The sequence below is a fragment of the Anguilla anguilla genome, chromosome 3 (genome assembly GCF_013347855.1).
Source record: "Anguilla anguilla isolate fAngAng1 chromosome 3, fAngAng1.pri, whole genome shotgun sequence".
Classification (NCBI taxonomy): Eukaryota; Metazoa; Chordata; class Actinopteri; order Anguilliformes; family Anguillidae; genus Anguilla; species Anguilla anguilla.
This window is the reverse complement of record NC_049203.1, coordinates 15,224,672-15,251,498: the sequence shown is the minus strand read 5'-3', so window position 1 is coordinate 15,251,498 and position 26,827 is coordinate 15,224,672. Positions and strand designations below refer to the sequence as shown.

The 26,827-nt window shown below is 42.6% G+C and overlaps 1 protein-coding gene across 3 annotated transcripts; it reads right to left on the bottom strand.

The window, feature by feature from the left end:
* Window positions 1-598: 598 nt before the first annotated feature.
* rnf44 (ring finger protein 44) lies at window positions 599-26,539 on the bottom strand. Of its 3 annotated transcripts, none has more exons than XM_035409325.1 (11): window positions 26,231-26,539; window positions 13,120-13,317; window positions 11,782-12,004; window positions 10,750-10,917; window positions 9,080-9,253; window positions 8,345-8,506; window positions 7,916-8,031; window positions 7,194-7,281; window positions 6,923-7,044; window positions 6,634-6,733; window positions 599-5,149 (listed from the first exon to the last, which is right to left on the bottom strand). In XM_035409325.1, the coding sequence occupies exons 2-11, from the start codon at window positions 13,224-13,226 to the stop codon at window positions 5,087-5,089; spliced, it is 1,323 nt and encodes a 440-aa protein (XP_035265216.1). In that variant the 5' UTR covers window positions 13,227-13,317; window positions 26,231-26,539; the 3' UTR covers window positions 599-5,086. The 3 variants fall into 3 exon arrangements, with proteins under 3 accessions (XP_035265216.1, XP_035265218.1, XP_035265217.1); XM_035409327.1 differs by having other exon boundaries at window positions 10,798-10,917; window positions 26,231-26,537; XM_035409326.1 differs by lacking the exon at window positions 26,231-26,539 and adding an exon at window positions 15,710-16,277.
* Window positions 26,540-26,827: the final 288 nt, after the last annotated feature.

Sequence of the window (26,827 nt, the reverse complement as noted above, 5' to 3'; positions counted from 1 at the left end):
CTTCAGAGAAACGGATCTACTAGCCTACCTGTACTGTGGCTTCGACTGAACTGGTCTTCGTACCATTTCTTTCCTTCCTCCCAGGCAAGCGGCAGGCTTGTGGTGTTAAACCCATCGATTTCCAGGTTCTGTGGTCAAAGTACCACTACCTCTTAAGGTCCACAGCAGTAGTTCCCATACTTATAAGTTGTAAAATGTTGTAAAAGTTCCTCTGGATAAGAGCATCTGCTAAATGCCTGTAATGTAATGTAACTTACCAAGCCCACAACCCACAGAGTAAAACTTTTTGTGATCCACCCCTTGTTAAATGTAGCCAAACATGTCCCATGGAGTCTTAAATGTCAAAATAGCTGCACATAACCAGAGCTGTGCACAGTAGTTGGTTAGATTGGTATTAATGCGTATGGAAAGTGTACTACTGCAAGTAGTCTTTCATGCATCTTAAAACATCATCTTAAAAACCAGATGGTTCATCTCCATCTATAGAGATAACTACTGAATGTCACCCATTGTGTGGAAGAGCAAATGCTGAACAAACCATAAATGGCTAGCACTCAGTATTAAAGCAAATACCAAACACTACTGAAGGATCAGTGAATCTCATGATGATGGTTTTTAATGAGAACAAGTAGTCATGGTTATACTGGTATACATCATACATTTATTAGTGAACAACCCTCTCAAATCAGCCACAACAATTAAAAAAAATATGATTGCACTACTCGGTAAAGCAGAACTAGCAACTTTCATTTAAAAAAAGTACAAATCTTAAAAATTTCAATCAGTATACAGATGTATATATAATACACTATAACTAGTTATATGTTAAATGCTACAAACAATATGATTCCAATGGAATGAAAAAATTATAGCATTAAGAACCATTTCCTATATATAATATATATTAGCTTTTTTTCTTTTTTTTTTTCTTCCAAATACAAACATGGCAAAAATGAGGTAACTGTAAATGTGCAAGTACCAAAGCAAAAAATCTTCCTAACACAGAACACGTGCCCCTGGTCCGGTTGGCGGGCGGGTAGTCTGGAGTTCAGGCGAGGACCCCTAGAGGCCAGGGCGAGTATTACAACAGTAAACAATCCACTATCCCACCGCAGCAAAAAATCATTGGTAAACAATCAGTGGCATCTACGGAGCAATCAACAAATCACAAAATCCTAAAGAATTTTAGCTGCTTATTGGAATACAAGTTTGCACCACACAAGCTGTGAGATTACTTATTTATTAATTGAACCACAGAAGGACTACAAGATTCTATTTGATTTTTCCCAACTCTAAACGAAACTTCCACCAGCCCAAATGTGGCACTTGAAGTGAGCGGAGACTTAAGGGTTTGGTGAGGAATCCTTTGGAACGCCAAACGACGGCATCATCTAAACGGCCAGCCTTTTCCAAACTGCTAAAAATTTTGGCAATGCTGTTAAAAGCCTTAAGATACAAAGGCTGGGTCAAACACTGATTCTAAGCAGACTGGTGGCAGTATGACGACAGACGTAACATTTTCGTAACATGTCCTGGACACTACAAATCCAACTAATTTAAGGCAGACTTTTACGAGTAGGTGATTTTAGACTACCTGTGTAAGATCAATGGAAAAAAAAAACAATAGTTGGTTTTGTTTCCCAGACAGTAAGCTCGATTTTCGTGGTTTTGAATGCCACTGTAACAAGAGAATCTCTTCCTTGATACCCTCTCTCCCTTGGACACAATCACATGACTGTAGATGACCATTTTCTTGGGGGGCATTAGCACTGCATGCTGTTAGATTACATGGCAAACTATTGCATTCCGCTAAGTGAAGAGTAGCAACATAGCTAAAATGTAACATCTAGCACCTTTTCACTATATGGCTTTCAAATATCTAGTTCCCAGGCTTGTCATCTTCAGTCACTGAAGTGATAAGAGGTTCCAATGTGGTCTCAGCCCCTAACGCACAGGCCAAATTACAAAAGCAGGTTATTTCACAGTTCCAAAAGACTTGAATTATGACACTACTACAGCAATAAAATCTTGTAGTCATTCAGGAATATTACAAATGTGTGCAGTACAGTGCGTGGCAGTCATCAGCTGAGCAAAAAATCCCCCCGACCCCACCCTCAAATTCCCCCCCCCAACCCCCCACCCCCCCCCTCCCACACCCAAAGCCAACTAGAGCTAAAAACCAGCTGGGACCTGGTCAGAAACGCATGCATATTGTGCACAGTTAAATAACATCCCCGCCCCATTTTCTAGATATCTTTCACTCAAAATACACACGTTTTTTCGTATTTTTTTAAAATCTTTTAAAATCATGCAAACACCTTTAGGATCAGTTTGGAAGTGGTTTAGGTAGGATAGTGTGTGCAAAGGCACACGTTTAAAATAGAAACACGACCAGTGTGTATGTGTGTAAATATAGATATAGATATAGATATATATATATTTATATGTATATCATTCAAATACAAGAACACAGAAACCGAACTTTAACAGTTTGATTAACATACGTTCTGATGTTAGGTCGCAGTGACACGTTGCCTCTTTTTCTTTCTCTATTTATAACTTCTTTATTGTACTTTTTTTGCTTGCATGCCTGTCTTTAAAAGATGCCATATCCACTACACTTGGCAAAAATTAGGAGTACATGTTCAATTGGTTATATTAGAAACTACATACGGCCTGAGGAAAACCACCACCATGAACAAAAAAAAAAAAAATACCTGTCTCCATCGCGGCATCAACCCCATCTGAAATCAACTGTTTTCCTTTATTCTATATATATATTTTTTTAAATCAGCTGAACGGCCCTGAGTGAAATCTATTTTTAACTCACAATATATATGCCAGTGAACAGATATGTATATTTAGGTTTGTTACCTAAACTGTGGGCTAAACTTGTTAAAATGGCTTATATTCGAGCGGACACACTTGTGGCACCAGACACATCTCTATAAAACATGGCGAGGTTCCTTAACCCTGGGCAGGACAGCCACCATCTTAAGACTGCGGAGAAGAGCTTTTTTTAAGGGGCGGTACTACGGAGTCCCCCCTGATTACAGAGCACTTGGAAAGACCCCAGAACAGCATTTCATATTCCCCTCAGCCTCCGGACTGAGCAACGGAGGTCCGAGCCAGCTGATCTGAGAACAGAAGAGTCCAGTGCATCGCTCAGCTCTTTTGTCACTCAAAATCCCTCCCTCATCCACCCACCCCCTCCCCCTCCCCCCACTGTACAACTGCCACCAATTACACACACAAGGTTCAATATGCAATGCAATTCAAGCCGTTTAAAACATTCTTCTGTCTTCAAAAACAAGACGATAATTTAAGCCGTTCACACGATAGCTATGCTGAAAAATGCTGTATCTTTTTACACCACCTAACACAAGGATCGAGACCTGACCAAGTTTTGCCTAGGGATCACACGTACATATATACCATGTTAGTACTGTCACTTCATCCTTCTTGTCCTCTATCGTTAAAGATTAAAACCCATGACAATTTTAAAAACCTTACACTCTTAAAACAAGTGGAAATGACAGAGGTTTTTTTTTTTTTTTTTCTTCTTTAAGATTGGTGATGTTTGTGCTTTGTCAAGGTCTTGAGAAGGCAGAGCTGAAAGCATATTGAATATTTGGCTCACGAACCAGGACAAACCTGGCCATCCCCGAACGGAGGGAAGTGTTCGGTTTGAAAACCGGCACTCGCTGCACGTATTGCTCTCTGCAAAAGCGGTCCGACGGCGCCCCTCCTCCCCCGCCGCTCCCCCCCGCCGCACAAGTGCAGACGGCGGCCGGTCGTCGGCCGTCCCTCAGACCCGGGTCCTCCTGGTTTTATCTAGTATTCCTCGTTTGTGTGTGTTTTCTTCTGCTTTTTGTTGCTGTTGTTTTTTTTTTTTTTGTTTTTTTTGTTTTTTCTCTGTTAATGGTTAAACGGTGGTGATTCTTGATTTAAATATTGCTAATCTAAATCAACAGTCCATGCAAACCCCCTCACCCCCCCGGGAATTCCCCTTGGATCCTGCGGGCCGTGCTCAGCCAAAAGCTCGGCTTCGGGGAGCCGGGGGGAGGGGGGGGGGGGCGGAGCCGGAGGGCGTGGCGCTTGGGCGTGGCGCTTGCAGGACGTGATCTTCTGTGCCCGCGTTGTCCGTCTGTCCGACCGTAGCGGGACGAACGCCTGCTGCAAGAGCAACGACAGAAACTCCACTGCGACGCTCCTTCTTCCAAACAGCTTTCAGCTACTTTTTTTTTTTTTTTGCCGAGGGAAAGCTAGTGGAGGGTACTGAACCGAGGTCTGTCCGTCAGCTCCAATCCATTTTTTTTTTAACCACAGGCCTTAAAGAGATACTGCAACTTTAACCACAGCAAGTCAGACGTTCACAATAGCATTCGCAGGTTTTTAAAAAAATTATAAAGAAAAAAGTGGGAAAGTAATATTAAAATCATCAATACATTATTGCGTAACATACATTATTAACAACAAGTCACTTTTGCCCATCACCTATACGAACATGCATCTCTGATGGTCAAGCCTTTTCTCCAAGCCAGCGGAATGCTTCAGGTTCCTATTAACCTTTTTATTATTATTTTTTTAAATTCATCTTTGTGTTGGTCTGCCAATCTCACAGCCCCACACTCCTGTAACCCTATCACTGGTGAAGTACTTGGAATGATTCTAATATCAACTAGAAAATAATCAAAGAAGAAAAAAAGCCTAATTTTGTTTCCCTTAAAGTTAAAACACAACAACAGATATTACAGGTTAAATCTTTGGAGTATCGGTAACACAAGGGCGAAAAACTGAGAGAAGTACACACTACACAACTCCAGAGCTCTGTGGCTATGTGGCTATACTAGGCAGTAGCTTTCATCAAACTCACACAACGCACAGCAGAGGTGGAAAGAGGGCCCCAAACACGATCCGAGATTGAGTATTGTTCGAGATGGGGAGGGGGGCGGGAGTTTTTTTTTGTGTGTGTTTTGCGGGGGGGGAGGGAACTCGGGACAGGTGGGCGGAGTCCCGTGATCCCAAATGGAGCATGCTCCAACTAACGCGCTTGCTTTCCCATTGGACAAACTGGAGTCTGGACTCACTCGACGTCCCTGTGGACCTCCGATGCGTCCGCCCGACAGATTGGACAGGTACGATTGGTCTGCAATGCAGGGAGAGGGACGTTAGCGATGCCAAATGCCAAAATTTCAACCTGTCACACCCAAGAACCAAAGCCATTTATTGGTTCCCAGGCAGCCACACCAGAGAACTTCTTTCATGCTACAATACTTTCATTTAGTAGATATTCTTATCCCAAGGGACTTATAAAGCAAGAGAACTACAGTTATATTAGCAACAGCAATTTTAACAACACTCTTAGACCAGAGACAGCCTACCATCAATATACCTGTACCTACCTCTGCATTATTTATCATTTACATCGCTTTTTAAAAGGTAAATGTTAATTATCACTGGTATGCAGAGCTGCATAGGAACACAAGCAAATTATGATTCATCAATATATTTATACCAATATTTTTTATCCTACTCAGGGTGAAAGGCTTCACTTCCTCCCCAGAGTCAAGCAAACTCTGTGTTGTTTATTTGAGATGTGAACCTGCTGCAAAAAACCCAGAGAGCAATGCTGCAGCATCTTTTTATTACAGCTATTATATATAAAAAACCAGCTTGCTCAGAGCAACAGATTGGCTGGAAACAACAAAAGGGTGCACTCACAGAAAAAGTGCGTCACTCACTATTTGGGTGACTGTGCTCTCTGGCAGAGATTTTCAAAAAGCATTGCAATCTAAACTTTTGACTTTTGCAGATAGAAATTGAACTATTTCAACAACTTGCTCAGGGAAGCACACGTCATGACTTCAATGCCACAGCCAAGAGAGGCCAGTAAATCTAATGGAACCAGAACAACATCAAAGCAGCAACTATGAATGAAAATTCTGAGTAGTGATGGCCATTGTGATGTCACAATAGCTCACTTCCTGAGAATTCCAAAGAGGGCTTAGGGTAAAGGTTAGCTTCCCCAGGCACGAAGGGGCTACATAGACTTAATTGATACAAAATTACAAACTATTCCATTATTCCATCTGGGTCACATAAGACAGGCTCAAAATGTCTTACATAACTTCCTACTGAGGAATCCTAAATATCATCCTATAATTTATCACCATCTACTAACTCATCAAATTCATGTTCACATTTTCAATTATATGTTCAACAATTACTTGTTACTGATATTAAAACATTTAACATCCAATAATTTGTGATGCTCACCATTCTGTCAGGTTGACTGGGACTATGGGAATAGCTACTTTGCTATATCGCTAAACTGTTATAATAGCTAACTGACAGCAAGCTCTAAATAGGAACAATAGCAAGTTGCTCTGTCTGCTGAACACTCACTATATAACAGTACAAAGTAAGCACAGTAAATGCATCGCCCTTTATAAAAGTTAAGGGTAAATTGTACTGTTATTCCTAGATAAGCGCAAATAAATAAACATAGCCATAAAAAGATACAAATGTCATTAAAAATACACATATACTCCTTTTCCCCCCAAGCAGTTTCTCCCACTGTCTCCATGTTTTTGGAATTTGCAGGAAACTGGGAATTTAATTAAGTCTCACCTTCAACCATTTGTCGACACATTTAGCATGGAACTCGTGGTTACAGGGTAATACTCGAAGTAGCTGCCGCGACTCAAAATCACTAAAGCACACAACACACCTGGAAGAAATCAGAGACCAGAGAGCATGAGGAAAAACAGCACCTACATTCTGAGCTTCAGCCAAGATCACATATAAATAACCACTGCAGCACTGCTTGTTTTAATGGATAAACTATCGGAATCAATTGATTTGCATAGTGAAAGAATGAAGGGATAAATGCATGGGTGTATTGAAATGAACTTCTTACAGAGTTTGTTCAGATTGGTGGTTCTCGGGGTTGAATCTATAGGACGGAAGCTGCTCTATGTCGGCTTTGGTGAGTCCGCGAGGCTTGGCTTCCCCTAGCCTCTCAGCCAGGTTCAGTAGCGCCTGTAACAGAGTCATGCCAGGCAGTCAGTCACAGCTGTGTCTGGGAGACACGGTGGAACACGTGCGCTACGTGTCCACTGAACACACAGTGGGCAGCACACGTGTATACACATTTGCACACACACACACACGCAAACACGCTCGCACACCTCATAGTTCTCCATCTCCACGTCATCCACGTCAAGGTCCAGGCTGATGGCTGGCCCCACTGCAGTCGGAGGCACAGGAAGCATCGAGCTGCGCAGACGAACAAACAAAGTCAGTCAGTTTTCCGTTACCAACGCGCAGACGGGACGGCCAGTGCACTCGTACGGCCTTCTTGTGGATTTGTGCCACAGAGAAAAAGACTGCACCTGGATTTTCTGTCTGTGTGTACCACAACATTATGCATCGTAAGCAGCATTCTGCTATCCCAGTGTTTGACTGGAAATCAGTTGGATTTTGTCCAGCCTTGTCACGACTGAGCCATTTTGCACATAAACTAAATTAGCCGTATTTCTTTGAATAACTGATTAGTAATGCCTTGGGCATTATGACACTACCCACCCTTCCACAGTGCTTCCTCTCACATGCAGTATTTATGGAGTAGGTTTGACGTTTGTTTGGGAAGTTGCCTTGCCAGATTGAAGAATGCATTCATTTATGCCATCACATTTCCTTGCATTACCAATAAATTGGCTGGCTGGCTAGCTAGATTTATTTCAATCAGGTTCTCAAGATCTTTGCTTGGCTTAATGCCCATGGGCTGCTTGAATATTCATGAAAGCACACATTAAGACTGCCTACAATCTGACTACAACCTGCAGACGCCATTCTCCATCAGACATTTTGTTAGTTCTTCGACCATCTTAATCTGTGCGGTGTCACTCACAGGAAGTAGGGCAGGAAGCTTGGGTAGTAGGGTGGAGGAGGGGGCGGCGGGGGCAAGGGCTGCTGGAGACGGTATCTCTGTCCGCTAACTCGTCGTGGCAACACGTGGGGGTATGGCTGCAGAGAGTGAGAGAGAATGATCATCATCTGAGGATTATATTATATATAGGATTATATTATATACCAATGGCTTTTAAATCAAGAGTGAGCAAACACAAACGATGGATGGATGACATCACTCTTACTGGATAAATATGCTAATGTACACATTCCAATTCACTCTAATCAAAAGTATGTCTGAACCAGCAATCCGTCCAAGCAAGTGACAGGCCGCCAATGCTTTCTTGTAAGCACCATGTATGCAGTGCGCTGTACAAATAAAGTTATTAGCCTGAGCCTGAGAAGGGCCGCGTCCTCTCCTGCCACTCACCACTCCGAAGGGCAGGTCCTGGTGCAGGGGGTCTTGAGGGAGGTACTGGAGGGGCACAGACGGGGGCATTGCTGGTGGGTGATGGGTGGGGCTGTAGGAGAACCCCCCGACAGGGTGCTGCTCCCCTCTCATCTCCACTTCATTGTCCACTCTCTGTAGAGGCTGTAGAAGACGGGGTGTGGGGGTGGTCAGAGATCACCAATCAGCACAGAGATGGAATTAGCACTCCAAACAAGATCTTTAACCTTGCTTAAAGACTAATAACTATTAATTTAAATCTTATTCATAAAATCATGTTTGCAATTATACCACTACCGGGACTGAAATTATACTAAATGCACAGCAGTTCAAATTTTATCAGATGCAGGTTGGTCAGACTGATAAACTTAACTGAATTAGGAGAGTCTATTCCATTGCTGGAACAGTTTTATTCAAAATACGGTTTAATTCTTTCATTCTATTTTATTTTTTTAAGTACAAAAATATACACACAACTTAACATATAACATTAAGTATATCTGAATGTGTTTCTTTTTGAGCATGTCTATAAGCTATGCAAATCTGCTCTGCCCAACTTTCCTGCTCTCTGATTGGCTCAGCTGTTCCCTGAAGGGCCTTTGGGGGCTGCTGCACACTATGTCCCTCTCTGCATGGCACCCTTGGTGGATTTTCTGAGCAAACCTGAAGGCGTGTAGTCTGGGGATCCACTGTAGACGCTTCGAGAGGCGTACTTACCATGCGGGGGGGCTGGGGCTGCAGTGGGACGAACTGGCTCAGCGGAGCAAGGTGGGGGGGCTGGTGGGGGGGTACGGGGGGAGGGGGGTGCAGTATAAAATGCTCGCTGGAGATCAGAGGCGGAAAGGCTTGGTAAGACACTGGCATGTGCTGCATCGTACAGGCTTGGATCAACTGGGGAGGCAAAGCAGACACACAAAAAAAAACAAAAAAAAAACAAGAAAAACTGCATGTCAATCACAGGGAAACGTTACGCTAGTTAGTCTCTCAGCCCCTCAAAGCACTCGGCAGTCCTTTGGACTCAGAGCCCGCTAACGGTTTAAGAGGGAAATCTGCCTGTTCATTCCGACAGGCAGGAGCTTTATTCCACATCAGTGACAGCGTCTTAAAAAGAAGCGGTCTCATTTACATGCTCAGATTTTAAGAGACTGCACACACAGTGCGGAATCAGGTGCAGTGGGACAATTTTGTAGACGCTAGCCGAAAGCAAAGACCGCTGGGTCATGTGACTGTGACAGTCAGCACAGGGCCCACCCAGTCTCTTTTGACGTTTTCAGAAGGGACAGTGTGGGTGTAGCTTTTGTTCTAACCCAGCGGTAAAACATTCGATTCGACTACGCAACGAATGACACACTTCCACGAAGACCTTGCTAAGTTGAATTAGGTGTTTTAGTGCTGGGCTGGTACCAAAGGCCACACACACACACACACACACACACACACAGGTCCATATGAGATAAGACTGTGGACCCCAACAAGCAGGACTGGGGACCCCTATGACCAGAAACAAAAGAGTGAACCACATCATCAGAACCATCACAAACCGAGCGCAAGATAAACACAGGACAACGTGCGACACAATGGTGAACGGAACTGTGTGGGGTGGAGATGATCAACAATCACAGCGGTCAACTAAAGGCTCACTTGATTGGTCATTTCAAAGTGCAGCCACGGAGAAATCCTGAAATAATACAATGATGATGTCACAGAGTGTGGGTGCTGCACAGTGGGTGTTTATGGTCATGTGATTCAGGGTGAGCGAATGAAAACCCTAGAATCTCTAAGTGGGTGGGTGGGGGGGGGGGTGGTGGTAATGCTCTACATGCACTGAAATTGGCGTAACGACAAAAAGCTTCCGGGCAACCGAAAGTTCCTGGTCCCTCACATTCGTGTCCACTGCGGTCATCAATCCAGGTCGGCCACATTTCATGTAACAAACATTGCATGTCAAGTGCGTTTTAATTTGTGCCTTATGAAAAAGAACTCACAGAATAAAAGTTAAAAGTTTAGTCAGGTAAATAAGCAGTTAGCAGATAGTGACGAACGTGCTAGTTTCAGCTATTGCTTTTCAGCTATCAGATAACCCAACATCAAATGAACCAAATGTATTCCAGGGTTTGGTATCATTAGCTACCAATGGTTCCGTGGTTCTGTGGTAAGGAACCAATGAACAAGGAGCTGTAAATGTACTTTCAGCATCATGGCCGTGCTTTTGCTATCCTAACAGTGTTTGATATCACGGCTATGTGTGATATGTAGCTGAATTTGCGGTATTCAGGAATCATAGCTGTGCTTTTGTTTGGTATGATACATTTTCTAGGGTCTCACAGCTGCGTTTGGTTGCCCGGTAGTTTCTGATTGTTATGCCGGCTCTTCCTTTTCAAACTCACGGGAGGAGGTAGGCAGCAGAGCAGAGTGTGCTGTCCGCTCAATATTACCGAGCATGCTGGGAGCTGCTGAGCGTTGCACCCTGGGATAGGCTGGCCGGCATGGAGGGGGAACCCATGGGTCGTCACTGTGGTAACCGTGTAAGATATGGGCACTGGTCCCTGGTGCATCTGGCAGACAGACACAGGGAAAAAAAGGTGTGAACACATGAAGGGCAGCCAAGCCAGTGTTTGCTTTATCCAGTATGCACTGCATATACACACTTTAGAGCATAGAAAATGGGACATTAGAGGCCTTTATGTTCATCAGCACCCTAATGTGCAATGGAGATAATTCATTAACATTAAAAAGCTTATGAAAAGCCCAGATAACGCAGCCCACGTTGCATTGCTGCAGTTTCCCAGATTAGCAGCCAGGGAACAACTACGGTTAAAAGCTAATCTAATGAAGCAGGTTGCTAGGAGCAAAACTCGAACTTGGGGACACAGTCATGTGGGTGGGGCCATGGTGGACAGCACAGGAAATTGCAGCAGCACATTTATGAGTGAGGTAGTGTCACTTTACGTGTTTCTACACCACAGGCGTCAAACTCCAGTCTGGAAGGCCAAAGTGTACGCTAATTCTCAGAGTATTCTTGGCACCAGTGATTCATTCACGTCATTGATTGGCTAAAGAATCCACACACCTTGTTTTTAAGGCCTTAATTGGCAGCCGATTGAAAGGAAACCATAAACAGCTGCGGACACGACTACAGGAATTTAATTAGACACCCCCGCTCTACACTTTGACTGAAAAGATGAAAGTATTAAATCAAGGCCCCACAATGACCTCTTTTACTCATTTTGTTTTGGTAAACACTTTTAGGGGAGGATCTTTCCAGTTGGGGCAAATTCAAATAATAATGAATCCCACAATGGCAGATGAGTTTTACTATAGTTCTTTATGTGGGGGGTGTCAGAACATCACTGAGATTATGGGAAGGGAACACTGAAGTTTTTTTTGGGGGGGGGGGGGGGGGGCTGGAGGTTGGTTACCTGCTCGTGGAGGTCCACCATGATGGGGCTCTGCTGGGGGGGGTGTGCAGCGGGGTGGAGCATTCGTGGCGGGACGCTGGTGTGGCTGTACGCTCGGGACTCATCTAAGGAAAGGTGCTGCTGATGCTGGGGGAAGAGGGGGTGCTGGAAGCTCTCATCCTGGGGCAGGGAGCTGTGCAGTATGGGCCTGTCTCTCCTCCCCCACTGTCTTCTCCCGGGAGGACTAAGCAGAGAACACACAGATAGCCACACAAACGAACAAACACGCACGCACGCACACAGCTGGGTATTACACAGGAGAAGCAGGTAAATCCAAGTCACATGTATTATGACCAAGACACATTACGGGCTATGTCAAAGCAGTTTATCTGATAAAACTAGCCTTTACTAATCAAGGTGAACAGTTTCAGAAACTACTGTCCTGTCAGTAATGGAGTTTATCCTAAAAAAAGAACCTATGAGTACATGTAACCATTTTAAAACCATCAGAGTAAGAGAGAAAAGCACTCAGCAATGGGCAGATGGGACATATCAACTGGTCGCCAACTGACCCATAAACTCACATAACAGAGTTCTCTCCTGGTCATAGAGAATGTTTGAGTACAGCACAAGGAAAGTTTCTGCTCAGAGATACTGAGAAACACATGGACAGAAGCATTCTAGCAACTGGCTAGAGAACACTGCCACAACCCAAACCATATAGGCCTAGTAATTTTTACGGTTATTATTAAACCAAGTTCACTTCAACTTTTATGATTACATAATTGTTTGCATTATTCTTTTTTTGCTCAAATCCTTTTACGTGTCTATTAACAACACAGCTGACTCAGCCAGTGCAATGTTTGTTTTCTTATTTTTGCTCGTTTCTTACAGCATTACTGAACTTTGGCCGCAAAAAATGCTTTTGTACAGGAATGACAGGAGTGCAATTAAAATTGAAATGGGTGGAATTCTGTACAATAAGAAAATTCACTGCTCAAATCCCTTTACTATTTTTACCTCAACATTACATGGAAACACTGAGGGCTCTTAGTTGTTTTTTTTTGTTGTTGTTGTTTTAAATTTAAACCATTACCATGAACGTCAGTGGTGACTGTGGACATTTTAACCCCCTTCACTATGAAGCAATCAGATCTTGAAAAGCCCTAAATAAATGCACTCCTTTATTATTATTATAATTATTATTGTCATTATTACTGTGGACAACCACAATCGGAAACAAATGCAAGCAACATGACTCGTAGACGAGGTCTCCTCTGAACGTTTGAGGGCTGTGGCTTCGGGTTCTTTGCGTTAGCCGTCGCCATCCTGGTCAAAGTCGCGGTCGGGTTCGCTCACCTTCTCCTGAGATGCACTGGGGTATTGCAGGGTTCCCCTGGGAACCTCCTCTGGTTTAAGGGGGCTGTTGGTGGCCGCCTATTCACTGCGATTTCCCATGGTCGCATTGGTGATGTCGTGAGGACGAGCCACGCTCAGGAGCGGGAGAACGTGAGCACAGGAGGCACTTGTGTCTCAAAATCTGGGATTGTCTTCACCCTGCAGAGAGGGGGGTACGGGCTTATTCTACGGGCACTCCCACTCGTGACGGGCAAAAATACACAAACATTCATCTTATTTGAAAATACTGAAAACTTAAGAATTTATCTGCAAATTAGTCAAAAGTGTGGAGAAGATAAAAAATCTGGCAACCCTTATTATATATGAAAGGTACACATGAAAATACATATTTCAAATTTATACATTTCAAATACTGCCCATGCCTGCTCATACACTGTTTTGACCCCTCGTAGGACATCTGAGGTTACTAAACGGACAATTTTACAACCAGCTCCAATACATCCTGAAAAACCAGCCATATGACAGATGGCAGTACCTGTAGACATGTGACACTAAACTCCATAGCTGGCTAGTAAAAATCAAACCACACATACACAGTTATACAGCAACACCAATGCAGGCCAGCATGATAGGCCTCAAACATGTTTTCTACTGAGTCAGATGCATAAAAATGCAAAACAATTCTGTGCCAAATATTACAATAATATACTGAATGGACAAAGTCTGATTACTAAGCTTGCATGCTGCTAAATCGATATAATCCTGGATTTATGGCTTCATTTGTGAGGACAGCAGGCCACTATGGTAAAGCTGCACCTGATCAGAAGAGGATGGAGCTAGCCAGCACTTATATGGGTTTCCAGGGCTCCCAATTTTACCCATTAGCAAATCTCATTCCTTGGCAGTCCTGTCAAATTCCCATTTTTATATAATTGAGAGTTCTGCCAGTGTACCATTTCCTCTAACAATTGTGAAAACAATGATGCTGTCCTGTTTCTCAAGAGAAAGAGTGATGTAAGCTGGCTCAGAATAAAATTTGCCTACATTTCCCAAAGTGTGATGTATCCTGGGCTTATGAACACTCCATGGACACGGGATAATCGTGATAACACTGCTCTGCTTTATTATTATTTTTTAAAAGACATGCATTACAAAACCTGCTTCAGGTCAAACATATCTAAACGTCTTGTAAGAATTCTTAGAAGGATTACAATTAAAAGACGTACAAAATGCACTGATAATAATATTAGAACACAGAAGATGTGGCAAGTCAATCTCTGGATGAATAAGACTCCCCGAAAAAAACATTGTTATTTAGAAAAAAACAGATTATTAGCAGTGGGGCCAGTTGGTTCCCTCTTCGCACTCGCCTCTGATTGGCTCACAGCAGTTACATAGGGGGGCCGAGGCCTCTAATGTGTCTTGCGCGAAAAAAGCAACGCCCACTCTGTGGCTCCAGTTCAGTTGAGCAATGAAAAGGCGGTAATTGGTTTGAAATAACGTAATTGATGACGTCACCGACACCTTCTCAAACACATACCAAGGTGTATCTGCGCTCGATTTTTTGACATCTACAAGAATTTTTACGTTAGCATTATCATAAGATGGCTAACTTAATGGTTTCTCCCAACCCGTACAATGTAACGTTGGTTAGCCAAGCAAATTTAACATTAGCAACACAGTTGGCGTCCAGTAACTTGGGCAGCATCTGCGTCTAGTTGCGTTACCCCGTATATTATACCTAGTACGATTGTGTGACGGTTAAGACTGCATAGCGTTCGCTAAATATGTTGTTTAGCTACTCATCTATCCTTGCACCCATGCACCACCGATTTTTTTTTCCAGCGAGCGAGTACTGGCTAGCTAGCAAGCTTGCACAGGGCTACTCGCTCATTGAAAGTCAAGTTACCAAAAACGTTTCGGGGGGAAAATGCATAAAACGCACATATTAATTACAGCAATGCATGCAGTTTTACATTTTCCCAAACGCTCACCAGACTGAAGACAAGCGCTGCAGAATCCTGCGCGAATGAGTGAAAAAGCGGGTACTGCGACTTTAACAGACAGAGAAGGCTGGCCAGGCCATGTGCTCTCAGACAGAAACAAAGCAATAACAAAAGAACCTTACCGCACAAAGAGATCAACGTTCAAAATGTAGTTCGTCATGGGAGTCCGTTTATTTCAAATTATATACCCGTACTTAATCCGTTCGACCTGCTCGATACATAGGCATTTTAAAACCATGCAATGTTTCGACTCACGATAGAAACGAACATTTGAGATGGCATCCCGTCATGACATTTGCAGTTACAACAAAGGCATAACGTTAAATGCTACGCTAGCTGGCTAACTACACGTGTAATGCAGTTCAGTCGAAATACATTAATCGAGCAATTGAGCCAGTTTGCGGTAATTATTGGGTAACTTAACCTGTGGGATAATGCGCCTTTCCAACAATGTCAGGCCATCAACAGAAATGCACAGAATTCCGCTTGATTTTTCAACAAAACAAAGCTACCTCTCTTGCTAAGTAGCTGAATTGGTAGCTCACTGTATACAAATTATACGTAATTTAGATAATATTACTTACCCTCGCTGTGATTTGGGCAGGGTAATTAACGTGAGACATGTACAAAATATTCCGTTTCCTTTGTCGGCCAATGTGTTTCTCTGCAAGGAAATAAAAATCAAGCTAGCCAACTACATAGCTAGCTAACCAACGCAGGGTTTCCCCAAGTGTACTTGTTACGGTTGCGACACCATAAGTAGGTATACACAAAACGTGCACGCTCGTTGCTCCCTAAAAAAAATTAAAAAACAGGCACCGATCTTCCAGTTTCTTGTGTTTAAGATTAGCTGGCCAGCTAGCCAAAACAGCAGTCGATATTGTCTCTTGTTAGCTAGCTGATCGCAACTACCCGAAGCTAATGTTAGCTATCTGCTACTTCTACGAAATGCAACAAAAGTCCGATATTGTCATCATAAAAATTAGTCAATTTGGCCCATAAAAATAATGGGTTTCATGTTTATACACCCGTTATTTAAATTGTTTGTAACCGCTTTTTTTGGAATTATTAGTCGCACTCCAGCACCAATTTAATTCTGTCTGTTCGGGTGCGCGTGCAGTCGTTCCCCGCAGAACAGTCAAGGAAATAAAAGTATTGCTGCGCGCGTTCACGTAGAACCACGCACTCGTGCTCGATGTAGGTGCCTCCTCCTCATTCTGCCGTACAAATTCAGTTCCAATGGCAATTCGCAGGTACGTTGTTTAAAAATAAAAAAAACAAGCGGTTTTGTTACTTTGAGAAATTCTGATCGCAGCAGATCTGGTTTGGACATAATTACATCTGCTGCAGTTAATGCAATCTTGCGGTATGATGGTCAGGGGTCATTTGACGAGTGCAGCCGTCTTTTATGTTGGTAGGCTTATGGACCTACATCGTCTTCAGACTCCTGTCATGTAAAAACACAACGCTTCGATACTGTCCACGATATTTTCTTACAGTTCTTCAGATTTTTTGGTTTTGTTCACGTAAATTGGACCATTCTCTTATAGAGTAGGAGGCACGCTCCTTGTTTATACATACACACACACATTCCATTTTCTTTTCAGATTATTATTTTTCAAGTGCTTGTCAAGAACCACTGCAGTTCCATTTAAACTTGACATTTGGTCACAGAACTAATTTTGTTTCCCTAAGAACAAATATTAAGATGGACTGTCCGAAATTAGAAAAAAATATACATTTATATGTAAGCTATATGTTCCTGTAAGGTGAAGAGTTCCCTTAAAAAAAAGAAATATTAAGCTATGCTTCCAGGAGGCTATTCTTTCTATTAATACATCTATTAATGTTATTAATATTAATGTTATTTCTTTTTTTTTGTGAGTGATTTGACTCAAGTTGCTTGTTTTTATTATTATTATTATTATTATTATTATTATTATTACTCCTATTTTTGGCTTGTGTCCCGTAGCAATTTCTCTCCTCCCCATTCAGAGACATCAAAATGTGGTCATCTGCATTTTGTTCCAATCCTCTTCTCTTCCGATTTCATAGCTCATTTGGTTTTCAGGATCTCTGAGGTAGTTCCACTGTGATTCCAAGGCATCATGTTTTCAATCCCATCATTCTTTGTCTTCTCATATAAGTGATTCTGATCCATTTCGCATCCTTTTAAAAAAAATGTCCTTATTGCAATTTGGAATGCCAGATTATGCTCACACTGCGACACTCATCAGAACCTCCCTTGCCGATTCCTCAGAAGCAGATGATGTCAGCCGCTCCTTCTTATCACACTGCGCTTTGTAGGTCATGCTTGCACAGACGTGAGACCAAGGAAGACGCTTCATGTGCAGATCAACAGATGAAATTGCAGGAGTCCAATCGACCAGTGAGGGCTGCTGGTGTGCAGTGAGATGCTGCCATCGGCGCCTACTGGAAACCCTCCATCCCTGGGTGACACTAGGGCCAACTGGGTGTTGCCCTGCAGGGCTTCTGGCCACAGCTGGAATTTGCACGCTTCGGATACAGTACCAGGGCCCATATAAGCATCAGAACACTGCTTTAACAATGTGAGCTCCTCAATAGCCCCCATTTTTCAAATCTTCGGTACATACACATTGCATACAAGGTCAGGTTGTTCTCTGAGTTATGGCAACGTGTGTTGGTTCTCACGGTCAGTGCTGCATACTTTTTTTTCCCCAGTATGAAGTATATTATTGCTACCAGCTGGGCTGCAGTGGTCCATCTTGATCTGTTTTGCAGAATCTTTAATAGGGATCATGAAAAAGGCATCCTCTCAGATGCATGAAAAAGGCATCCTTCAAAAAAAAATGGAAATAAAACCATGTGGTATTAGGAAAGGTAAGGTACAAGCTTAGTTTGAGCAAAGCCGGACATCAAACAAACATTTGATACAACATCATGTGGGGCCTCCAAATGCTTACTATTCCGAGCAAATTGCATCACCAAGAGGATGTTTACGAGCCAATCACAGCAAGGCCAGTTTCCCTCCATAAGGAATGACAATTAACCACTTCTCATTTGTCATTCAAGATAGGATCAAGGATGTCTGTTTTCCAACCTTTTTTCAACAAGTGTAGGGAAAGAAAACAACAAAACGAAGGAACAGCAGCAACCAGAGCCTGTTTGAGGGCATCAGCGAGCACTCCTTCTGATTACTTCATAAATCGAGCTGCAGAAAACCATTTCTCAATTTGTAAGACTGCAAAGAGAGGGAGACGGCAAAAGGATCATTCAAATGCAGAACTAGTTAAATAAGATCTTTTTTCTGATGTCTACAGCACATAAATAATCTTCATTGTCACAGGTAGGGAAAATCAATGCTCATCATGGTGGGGAAAAAGAGACACAGAATGTATGGTCCTATTTTAAATTTGATCTAGATGAGCAGTAACGATTACAGAGGTTTATGCTGAGATTGAACGGCTCAAAAGATGCCATCGTTCAAATTGCTTTATGTCAGGTCAAAGTAGACACAGTGTGACACAGCCGCTAAAATCACTGCATGAATGACAAAAAACCCTACCAACACAGTATCTCCTCTTATTTAAATTTTTTGCTTTGTTGTCCTTAAAAGACAGGCCTTTGAGAGAGCACAGGAAGGATAGAGTGGCTTCCCAGAGAATATCAAATGAAATGGAGGAGGCGGGGCAATGGGGGGGGGGGGGGGGCAGGGCATAGTAGTCAGCGGGGCTGATGTCATATCCCGCCTTCCTACTCTTCCCCCCTGAAAGATGAAATTAGCAGGACGCGGAGCCTGCGTTTAGCCTCGTCCTTCCGGGGGTCCCCGTTCCGGGCGCTCCTCGATCTGAACCCGAGACCCCCCCCCCCCCCCCCCCGCCCTCCATCTATCTTTGGCCCCGCACAATGGAGCCATTGTCTGGGGGAACAATCGCTCTGAGGGGACGGCGTTAGTCACGTCGTCTGCAGTCAGAGTCCCTCAAGCGCTCGCAGAAAGGGGCTCGCTGCTCGCCAGCATGGCCAAGCCTTCCCAAAGCGTTTCACAGAGTTATGTGACGCGTTTGGTATTGTTATATTAAAAAGAATGCAAACTAGAAAAAGAAGAAAAGAGCTGAAACCCATCATGTAAAAAAAAAAAAAAAAACTACCAGGTAAATTTATGATCACCAACGAGCTCGCGCTCTCTCATGAGGCTCCAGCATCTCATTTGCATTCGGATTATTCGAGTGCTTTTCAGCACGCAGGCAGACTGTCTGTTCATTTGCTCTCCTTTTTCCTTTGTTACTTTAAGCCCCTAGCCTTGATTGATTAATGAAATTCTGGGCAATCCATCTCCCAATGCATACAGAAGGGTCATACGGGTAGTTCTCCCAACTGGATTTTTGCAAACCTATTTTTATTATGACCCCCTAATCAAAATAACAACATTGCAGTCCATGTCCTTAAAATAAAGACACAGAAATCTATTTGACTCTAACTTGCATATTAATACCTAAAACAACAAAATATCTCTATTATTAAGGTGATTTTGATCTTGTTTATTCCTGGCCTGCTTTACTTCTAGCAGTAGTTTCTAATAAACTGATACATTTGGTTATAAAAAAAAAATCAGAAAAAGTGCTTGGGAAAGCTATGGAATAGCCTACTTGTTCTTTCAGGTAGCATTAACTCCTACCATCAAAGAACAGCTAAAAATGCCAGATCTGTACTCCTACTCTAGGATTGCTTTGTGAATACAGGCCCTGATTTTTCTTCAGTCCTGCAGATTCCACCCTGTTTAAAGGCACCATTTTCACTACTTCTGACCAAGGGACCCACCTGTGAGGTCAATTTGGTGACATCACAGCCCGTACAGTGGCACAACTGCCACGTCTGCGCAGAAGTGCCAGAGGGAACATGAAGAGTTCTGTTCCATATGCTGATACATTTCAGAAAGAGGTCTGTCTGAGAAAAAACAAAGAGCAGCTCACGCATCTCTATTGAAATATCTGCAGCATTTTCACAGGACAAGAGCAGGTTTGTTATTTTCAGGGATGTCCATTATCACACAGGGAGCTGGGTAACTGCAATGAGTAACTCAACAACACTCATAATACTGTAAGGGGGCCAATCTGCTACAGGTTTCCTACACCATCCTTCTCCATTCCCCAATAAGAGATTATATGATTGCCTTGCTGACTAGCAAGGCGCTTATGAATTTGGCTACATTAGCAGCGGCAATGCGACTTCCTGACAAGATGGGAATGACAGTTTGCCATCAGTACAATCATCTCCAAAGCTGTCCAATAGATGGATTTTGATCAGGATTGTGTGGACTGAATTTTAATGTGTTCATTTTCCACGCCATTTTCCCGTGAGAAGCATGATATAGAGGGACACTAAATACACAGTATTTCAGCCCATGGCCAAAAGCCACCAAGGAAAATGATCCCGAGCCACATGAAATAGTCATGTCGTTAACAATATGCATCTCACTTTACATACAGTACCACATAAGTGCTCTGTTACTCCAGATTTACCTCCAGCACTACAAACATCTACTGTTACAATGACAGCGTTTGAGCTTACTGAAGTTTCATTACCTATGAGCAAAATCCTGATGTTTATGTGCTTCAGTCCCATGAAAATCAATATTAGCGTTTAGCTAGGAAAGCACCAACTGTCTTGAGGCTGAACTGACATATTGGGAATGAGGTGATAAAACTGATGAATGGCATTTTAAAATAGAAACATAAATTAAGCCTTAAGTTAGTAGAGACTACAGGCAGGATGCTAGGGCATACACACACAGGCATACATGCAAGCGCTAAAAAGCCCATGCATGCACACGTGAACACACACAAGCCCTTACATACACACACACACACACACACACACACACACACCATCACACTGCATCACGTGCAATACATTTCAAACCACCCTATCAGGGGCATAAAATACAGCAAATAGTCCTTCGCACTTGTCAAAAAGTCACATCACAAATAATCAAGCGCAAGCGTGTTGTCAGCAAGAGCATCAGCCTTTGCTTCCACGGGGAAAACCCAGGTGTGTTCATGCTTGACATCACCCTGATTTACTTCAGTCGCGTGAGTTCCATGCCCCTCCTCACAGTGCAGGTGCAACTTTGAGGAATTCTGGGCTCCACTCATCCAGTGACAGCTACTCAAGAACCATTCACACTGAAGCCTATCAATAGTAAATCCGTATACAATGCAGTCCCTATTTGGACAGTGACACAATTTTTGCTGTTTTGGCTCTGTACTCCGGCACTTAAATGGTGGGATTATGTATAAAAAGCACTGCAATTCCTACGCTGTTCACAGTTTGGATGTAATTACCCTGAAATTAAAGTTGACAGTCCGCACCGTTTCATTTCAAATCCAATGTGTTGGGGAACAGACCCAAAAGAAAAACAATGTCCAAATACTTACGGACTGCAAGGTAGGTCTGGAGCAATTTATGTGTCATAATCTCCTATATAAAAGCATTTAAAAACCATGGTGGATTGGAACCTCAACACCCACCCTAAATTTGACCCAGGGGGTACTGGGGGCCTTCTTGAGGAAATTCCCAGTAATTACTGGGTATCTAAACATCTTCCTGCCATTTTCCAGAGGGAGGGTTAAAAACTGAAAATCCAGGTCAGTTTCTGAATCCAGTCTGCTTCCCCTGGCGTCTAATACGACACACCAAAAACAATGACCCAATATGTGGCTCAGGAACTAAACGAACAAAGCAACGTGTACACAGATTAAACATAATTACAGATGCAACTACGCAAACAGTGAGGACAAGCCCCATCCTCTCTAACTCTTGTTGCCTCCAAATGTTGGAGGGATGTGACCTGACAAGCAGCAGTGTGGCTGAAACACTGTTCTTCTGGCCACGTGCCATTTTGGAGCAATGCTAGCGTGCAGGTACTGTTTCTCCAAAAGAACAAGCAACTGAAATTTGCCCACAAGCACTGACAACGGTGGCATGTGTGCAATAACAAACAGAAGAGTAGCAGTTCACCAGTGACTGCGGAGCTGATCTGAAAGGGAAATGAGCAAACGCGTTTGAAGATGGCGTACGTGCGGTACCTCGAAGACAGTCATCAAAACCCTCTGATCCAAGTACTCCTCTACACACTCCTCCGCACAGGCAGGATGCAGGCCTGACTGTCTGCCATTGGAAGGGTACGACCTGATATAGGGAGTGTGTGAAAAGTATGTGCAATTTTAAATGCTGCCTGCACATCTGTGTCCACTGTAGGGGGTGGCTTTGAAGTTACAGAGTGGTGCGTGTTTTCAAGGGCTACCTGGGAACACAGATTTACATTTTCTTTGTTGTCAAGCTTCACCTCGCTAGTCTCCACACAATTTTACTTGTTACTATAAAAGATCAGGACATAGAACCGGCGCCTGTTTAAATGTTTCGAAAAAGACTGCCACAGGGACCCAATATAGAGAAACTATATCGCCGCCATGATTGACAAGACAGGGCAGCAGTGTGCCATTACGTAACACAGAGGTTGCAGGTTCAATTTCCCAGAGAGAACACTGGTGTTGTACCCTTAACCAGGGTTTTTAATACAGATTGCTTCAGAAAGTATACCCTGTATATGATTGCATATAAAACAATGTAAATGTACATTTAGATATAATCCACTCGCCAAGATATAGCCTGTGAATAGCCCCCAGGTGGCTCCATCAGTACAGATGGGGTCAATTTGGGGCTTCTACATTAGATAACAATAACAACACAGCTCTGCAGCGGTAGGACCCCAGAAAGTCACAATTGACCACTCCAAATAGAAAAAAGTGGAAACATGAATAATATTAACAATTTGCAACAATATTTGCTTACCAATTTTTTTTTTTTTTTTTTTACATATTATTAACAGAATAAAACCTGACACAATACCATGTTCAAAGGAAGCCTATTTATTGTTTATCCCTCATGCAGTATACAATAGCAAATAACATCTTTAAAACGATCAGTCGTGATGGACCTAATTCAGCCCTCTACTCAAAGTCCAGCTCCATTCATTTGTTTGAATTCCAAATAAGCATTATTTAAATGTGCATGTCTGCTGCCACTGCATTAAATATCATTACATATTACAAAATCATTTGCACTGCTACCACTACATTGAGTCCGTTGTCATATTCAGAGCGCTGTTATTTAAAGGCCTGTGATAAACAAGAACAGACATTGTTCAAGGGCTGCATTTACTACAGTACATGGCCTCATGTGCCTCTTCATCATCTACCGGTTAAATTAAGGTACTGCAGTTACTCTGAGGGAGCAGCCCATCCCCCAGCATGCGAGGGACACCACCCATTTCAAAAGCCGCTGAAGTTACAAAGCAGGCAGCCGTTAGCAAAATAGGAAGCTGGTAATACACTTGACTTAGCCACACCCACTTCCTCTTGTGCACATTTGTGTCTGCATGATGTGAGCTTCACCAGTAGTACCTGTTTCTGAGCCATTTAAACACCCCTGGTCACAGTCAAAGCCCCCTGTGGAAGGACCCCAGCCATCACATATTCACAGCAACAGCAGACCCGCTAAACCACAATGAATAATTCCCTGTATTTAAAGGTTACACATCGAAAAGTGGTTAGCCTGACGTGAACCAGGAGCCTGTGTTGATGCTTTTAAATACTGCAAGTAAAAAAGTATTTCTACATAAATGAGAATTCAAGGGCACCTTGACTACTGACTCAGCCATGTAATCCCAACAACAAACCAAATATAAGTAGACCTACATCTAGGGTTTAACAGATTAAAATCCACACCCTTACTATACTATATAATACTACTTACTTACATACATACATAAATAAATACATACATAGATACATATATAAATACATAAATATATACATAGATACATACATATTTACAAAGTCACAATTTTCTTGTCTGGGAATAAATGTGGTTACCTCAGATCTCCTCCATTTTGCCTAGGCTATTGACATTGAAGCTTCACGATAATAACAAGGCGATCATTAAAATGTTGCTTTAAATTCAAGTTGAGAAGTAATGTTATCCACAGAAAGCATCCTGGACAGTGGCGCTAAGTGCAGATGTAATTTAGGTTACAGGAACCAAAGTGAAGTCTTAACAAGAATATTTATCAAGCATTCTCTAACCTACATGTTGGTCTAAGGGAGCACAGACCTTTTCTTACATTTACTTCATACCACTGCTGACATAGCCATGAAACCAATGCCGTTTAGCCCTGTATGGCTGATCTGTTTTTTTTTAAATTTTATTATCAACAAACAAAGAGAAGGATTGTGGCTTCTTTAAAGCTGCATAAAACAAAATAAAACAGAAAAAGCAACCCAAAAAAAACAGTACCTATTTTCACAATTTTAATGGAAAATGCATCCTGTAAAATGCACGCCATCTTCTGTGTTCCTACCAATGTAAAGACAGCATGTATTGTCAGCCACCCTAAGTGGCTAATAATAATAATAATAATAATAACATACGCCTATCCATATTAGTTATCGTCAGCTGCAGTCTAATGGGAATTTGCAATTAACACTCTGACGACAGAATGTAAGTTACAATTTGCACTGACAATCATGGCAGGTTCCCAAATGGCCATGCAAAAATAGACACAGCTATAGGCCTGGATAGCTTACATGGAGCATATTTAGCTATCATTACACGGGATGCACACATCTACATCACTATTTCACCATTCCCGTCACAATAAGAAGAACGAAGCTCATTGGGTTGGAGATCACCGAATAAAAGTATGTTCCTCGATGATGTGAAAGTTGACTGGCTGGATAGACCCTTTTACTCTGCGAGTGGGCTAGCAACGGCGACCCATTGCATCTGCCCACCTGTGTAAAGATATAGCCGCCTAACCAATAAATAAATTAATTAATTAATAAACGAGTTCACGTGCTAACGTGTCATATTTAATCACATGCCTCGACTGTGGCAATGCATCCGAAGAACGGGCAACGTGGGATGATACAGGCTGGTTAGCCAGCTAGTCGGCAAAGTCACAGGACTCATATACACACATTTAAGAATGAACTAACTAGTTAATACACAACAGTTTTCTTTCTTGTTACTTCTTATCAGTGTGTGCACGAGCCCGCACGTCTGTCAGACAGCTAGCTAGGTAACGTAGATTATGTATGCCTGGGTACAGAACACATTACCCGAAATCGTTGTTTGCGGTTGGGTATAGGTTGGATGTTCATGATACCTGACACTTTAGTCCAGTTAACTAACCTTAGATAATAAGCGAAACACTGAATTTGCTTACTATAAAACACAGGCTTAACATAACTACCTGACTTACCTAGGATTTTTTTCTAGCTATTTGCCGTGGATACAGGTTACAGCTAGTAGTTTCATTTTTAGTTAGCGAAGTTAAATTACTGAAAAGCTACGCAGCATATATACCTGCATCAGTAATTAAGGCACGGAAATAAACGATTAACGTTAGTTTATAAAGCAGTTGTGGTAACAGTGACAAGCCATGTTCTATTCGTGTTCCTGCAGCTTTCTAGCAGGTAGCCATTCTGTATTTTAACAAGCAATACGACTTGCTGGTTTGAACTAATTGCAAAGCTTACTAGCTCGCTCGCTAACGTGTTTTGCTATCTTGGCAGTTCAAGTTACGACTGCATGGATCATTTCGCCCTGTTTCCTTGCAATTTGTTCAATGTATAGCTAAAACTAGCTGGCTAAATACTAGCTGCACCTGAGCATCGCAGGCCTCTCCGTTTGCTTTAATGCAGGGAAAACGCTGCAATGTTGCAGACCGGAATATTGCCATTGTTGAGGTGACAAAACCTTTAAGAGCATCTGTTCCCCTCTCTATTTAGTTTTTGGAGAACACAAAGGACCCTTATACATCCACAGAGGGACGGTGTCCAGTACCTTTATAGCTACAAGCTGATCCAAATGTAAACATTGCAAGATAGCTAGCTACAAAACAAGGAGGGGCTCAAGGCTATGGGTAAAAAGACAAACAGGACCGAAATGCAAGCCACAGAAACCCTGATGGCAAGCTACCTTGTGCAACCGCGCGCATACAACCCCAGAAGACAACATGCACAGGCGGAAGCGATGAATAAATATAACCCAAAATCGGTTACCTGATTGTTAATTTGCAAGCATTTTATTCATTCATCTCTCCCAGCGTAATCCTCCACATCTCGTTCACATTTTCAGTGCATCGGTATTATCTTGAGCCGTTCCTGAAAATGGAACATTCCGTGGATTTGACCACTATCTGGGCGAAAGGTGCACACGTTACTATCAGCTTCTCTCAGCGCTTGGAATCTGTACGCCATTAAGGTCCCACGCTTAAAACACGTCTTAATTTTCATAGGATTGAGTGTCTAGCCATCGAAGAAGGCTGGGTGTGTGACCTGGGACTGTACCCAGTGCCGTCCGTTCTGTGGTTGCACCCCCCTTCTACGAGCATTTGAGAGAGCGCAGTGTGTTGTGACAAGGTTACCGTAATGATTGTATTAAAGTCACTGAGATCCCAATGTCATGTTTCGATTGTCAAGAGCAAATTTATTTAACCGAGACAATTGAATATTGTACCATTTAATGCGGTTAGATACAAATGAATTGTCCCCAAATATTTTATTTTTATTCATTCTTTTTTTGTTGAGAAATGCATGTGTAGCAACCGTTTTTCCCTACTGCAGTCGCATTTAGGTTATTTGTTGGTCGATTGCTGC

Excerpts from the sequence above, each read along its gene's own strand:
- rnf44 (XM_035409325.1), bottom strand. The coding sequence starts at position 13,226 with ATGCGACCATGGGAAATCGCAGTGAATAGGCGGCCACCAACAGCCCCC. Across the intron at positions 12,005-13,119 it reads CCAGTGCATCTCAGGAGAAG|TCCTCCCGGGAGAAGACAGT; the intron begins GTGAGCGAACCC and ends TTCTCTGCTTAG. Across the intron at positions 5,150-6,633 it reads GTGTCGACAAATGGTTGAAG|ACCAATCGTACCTGTCCAAT; the intron begins GTGAGACTTAAT and ends CCTGCATTGCAG.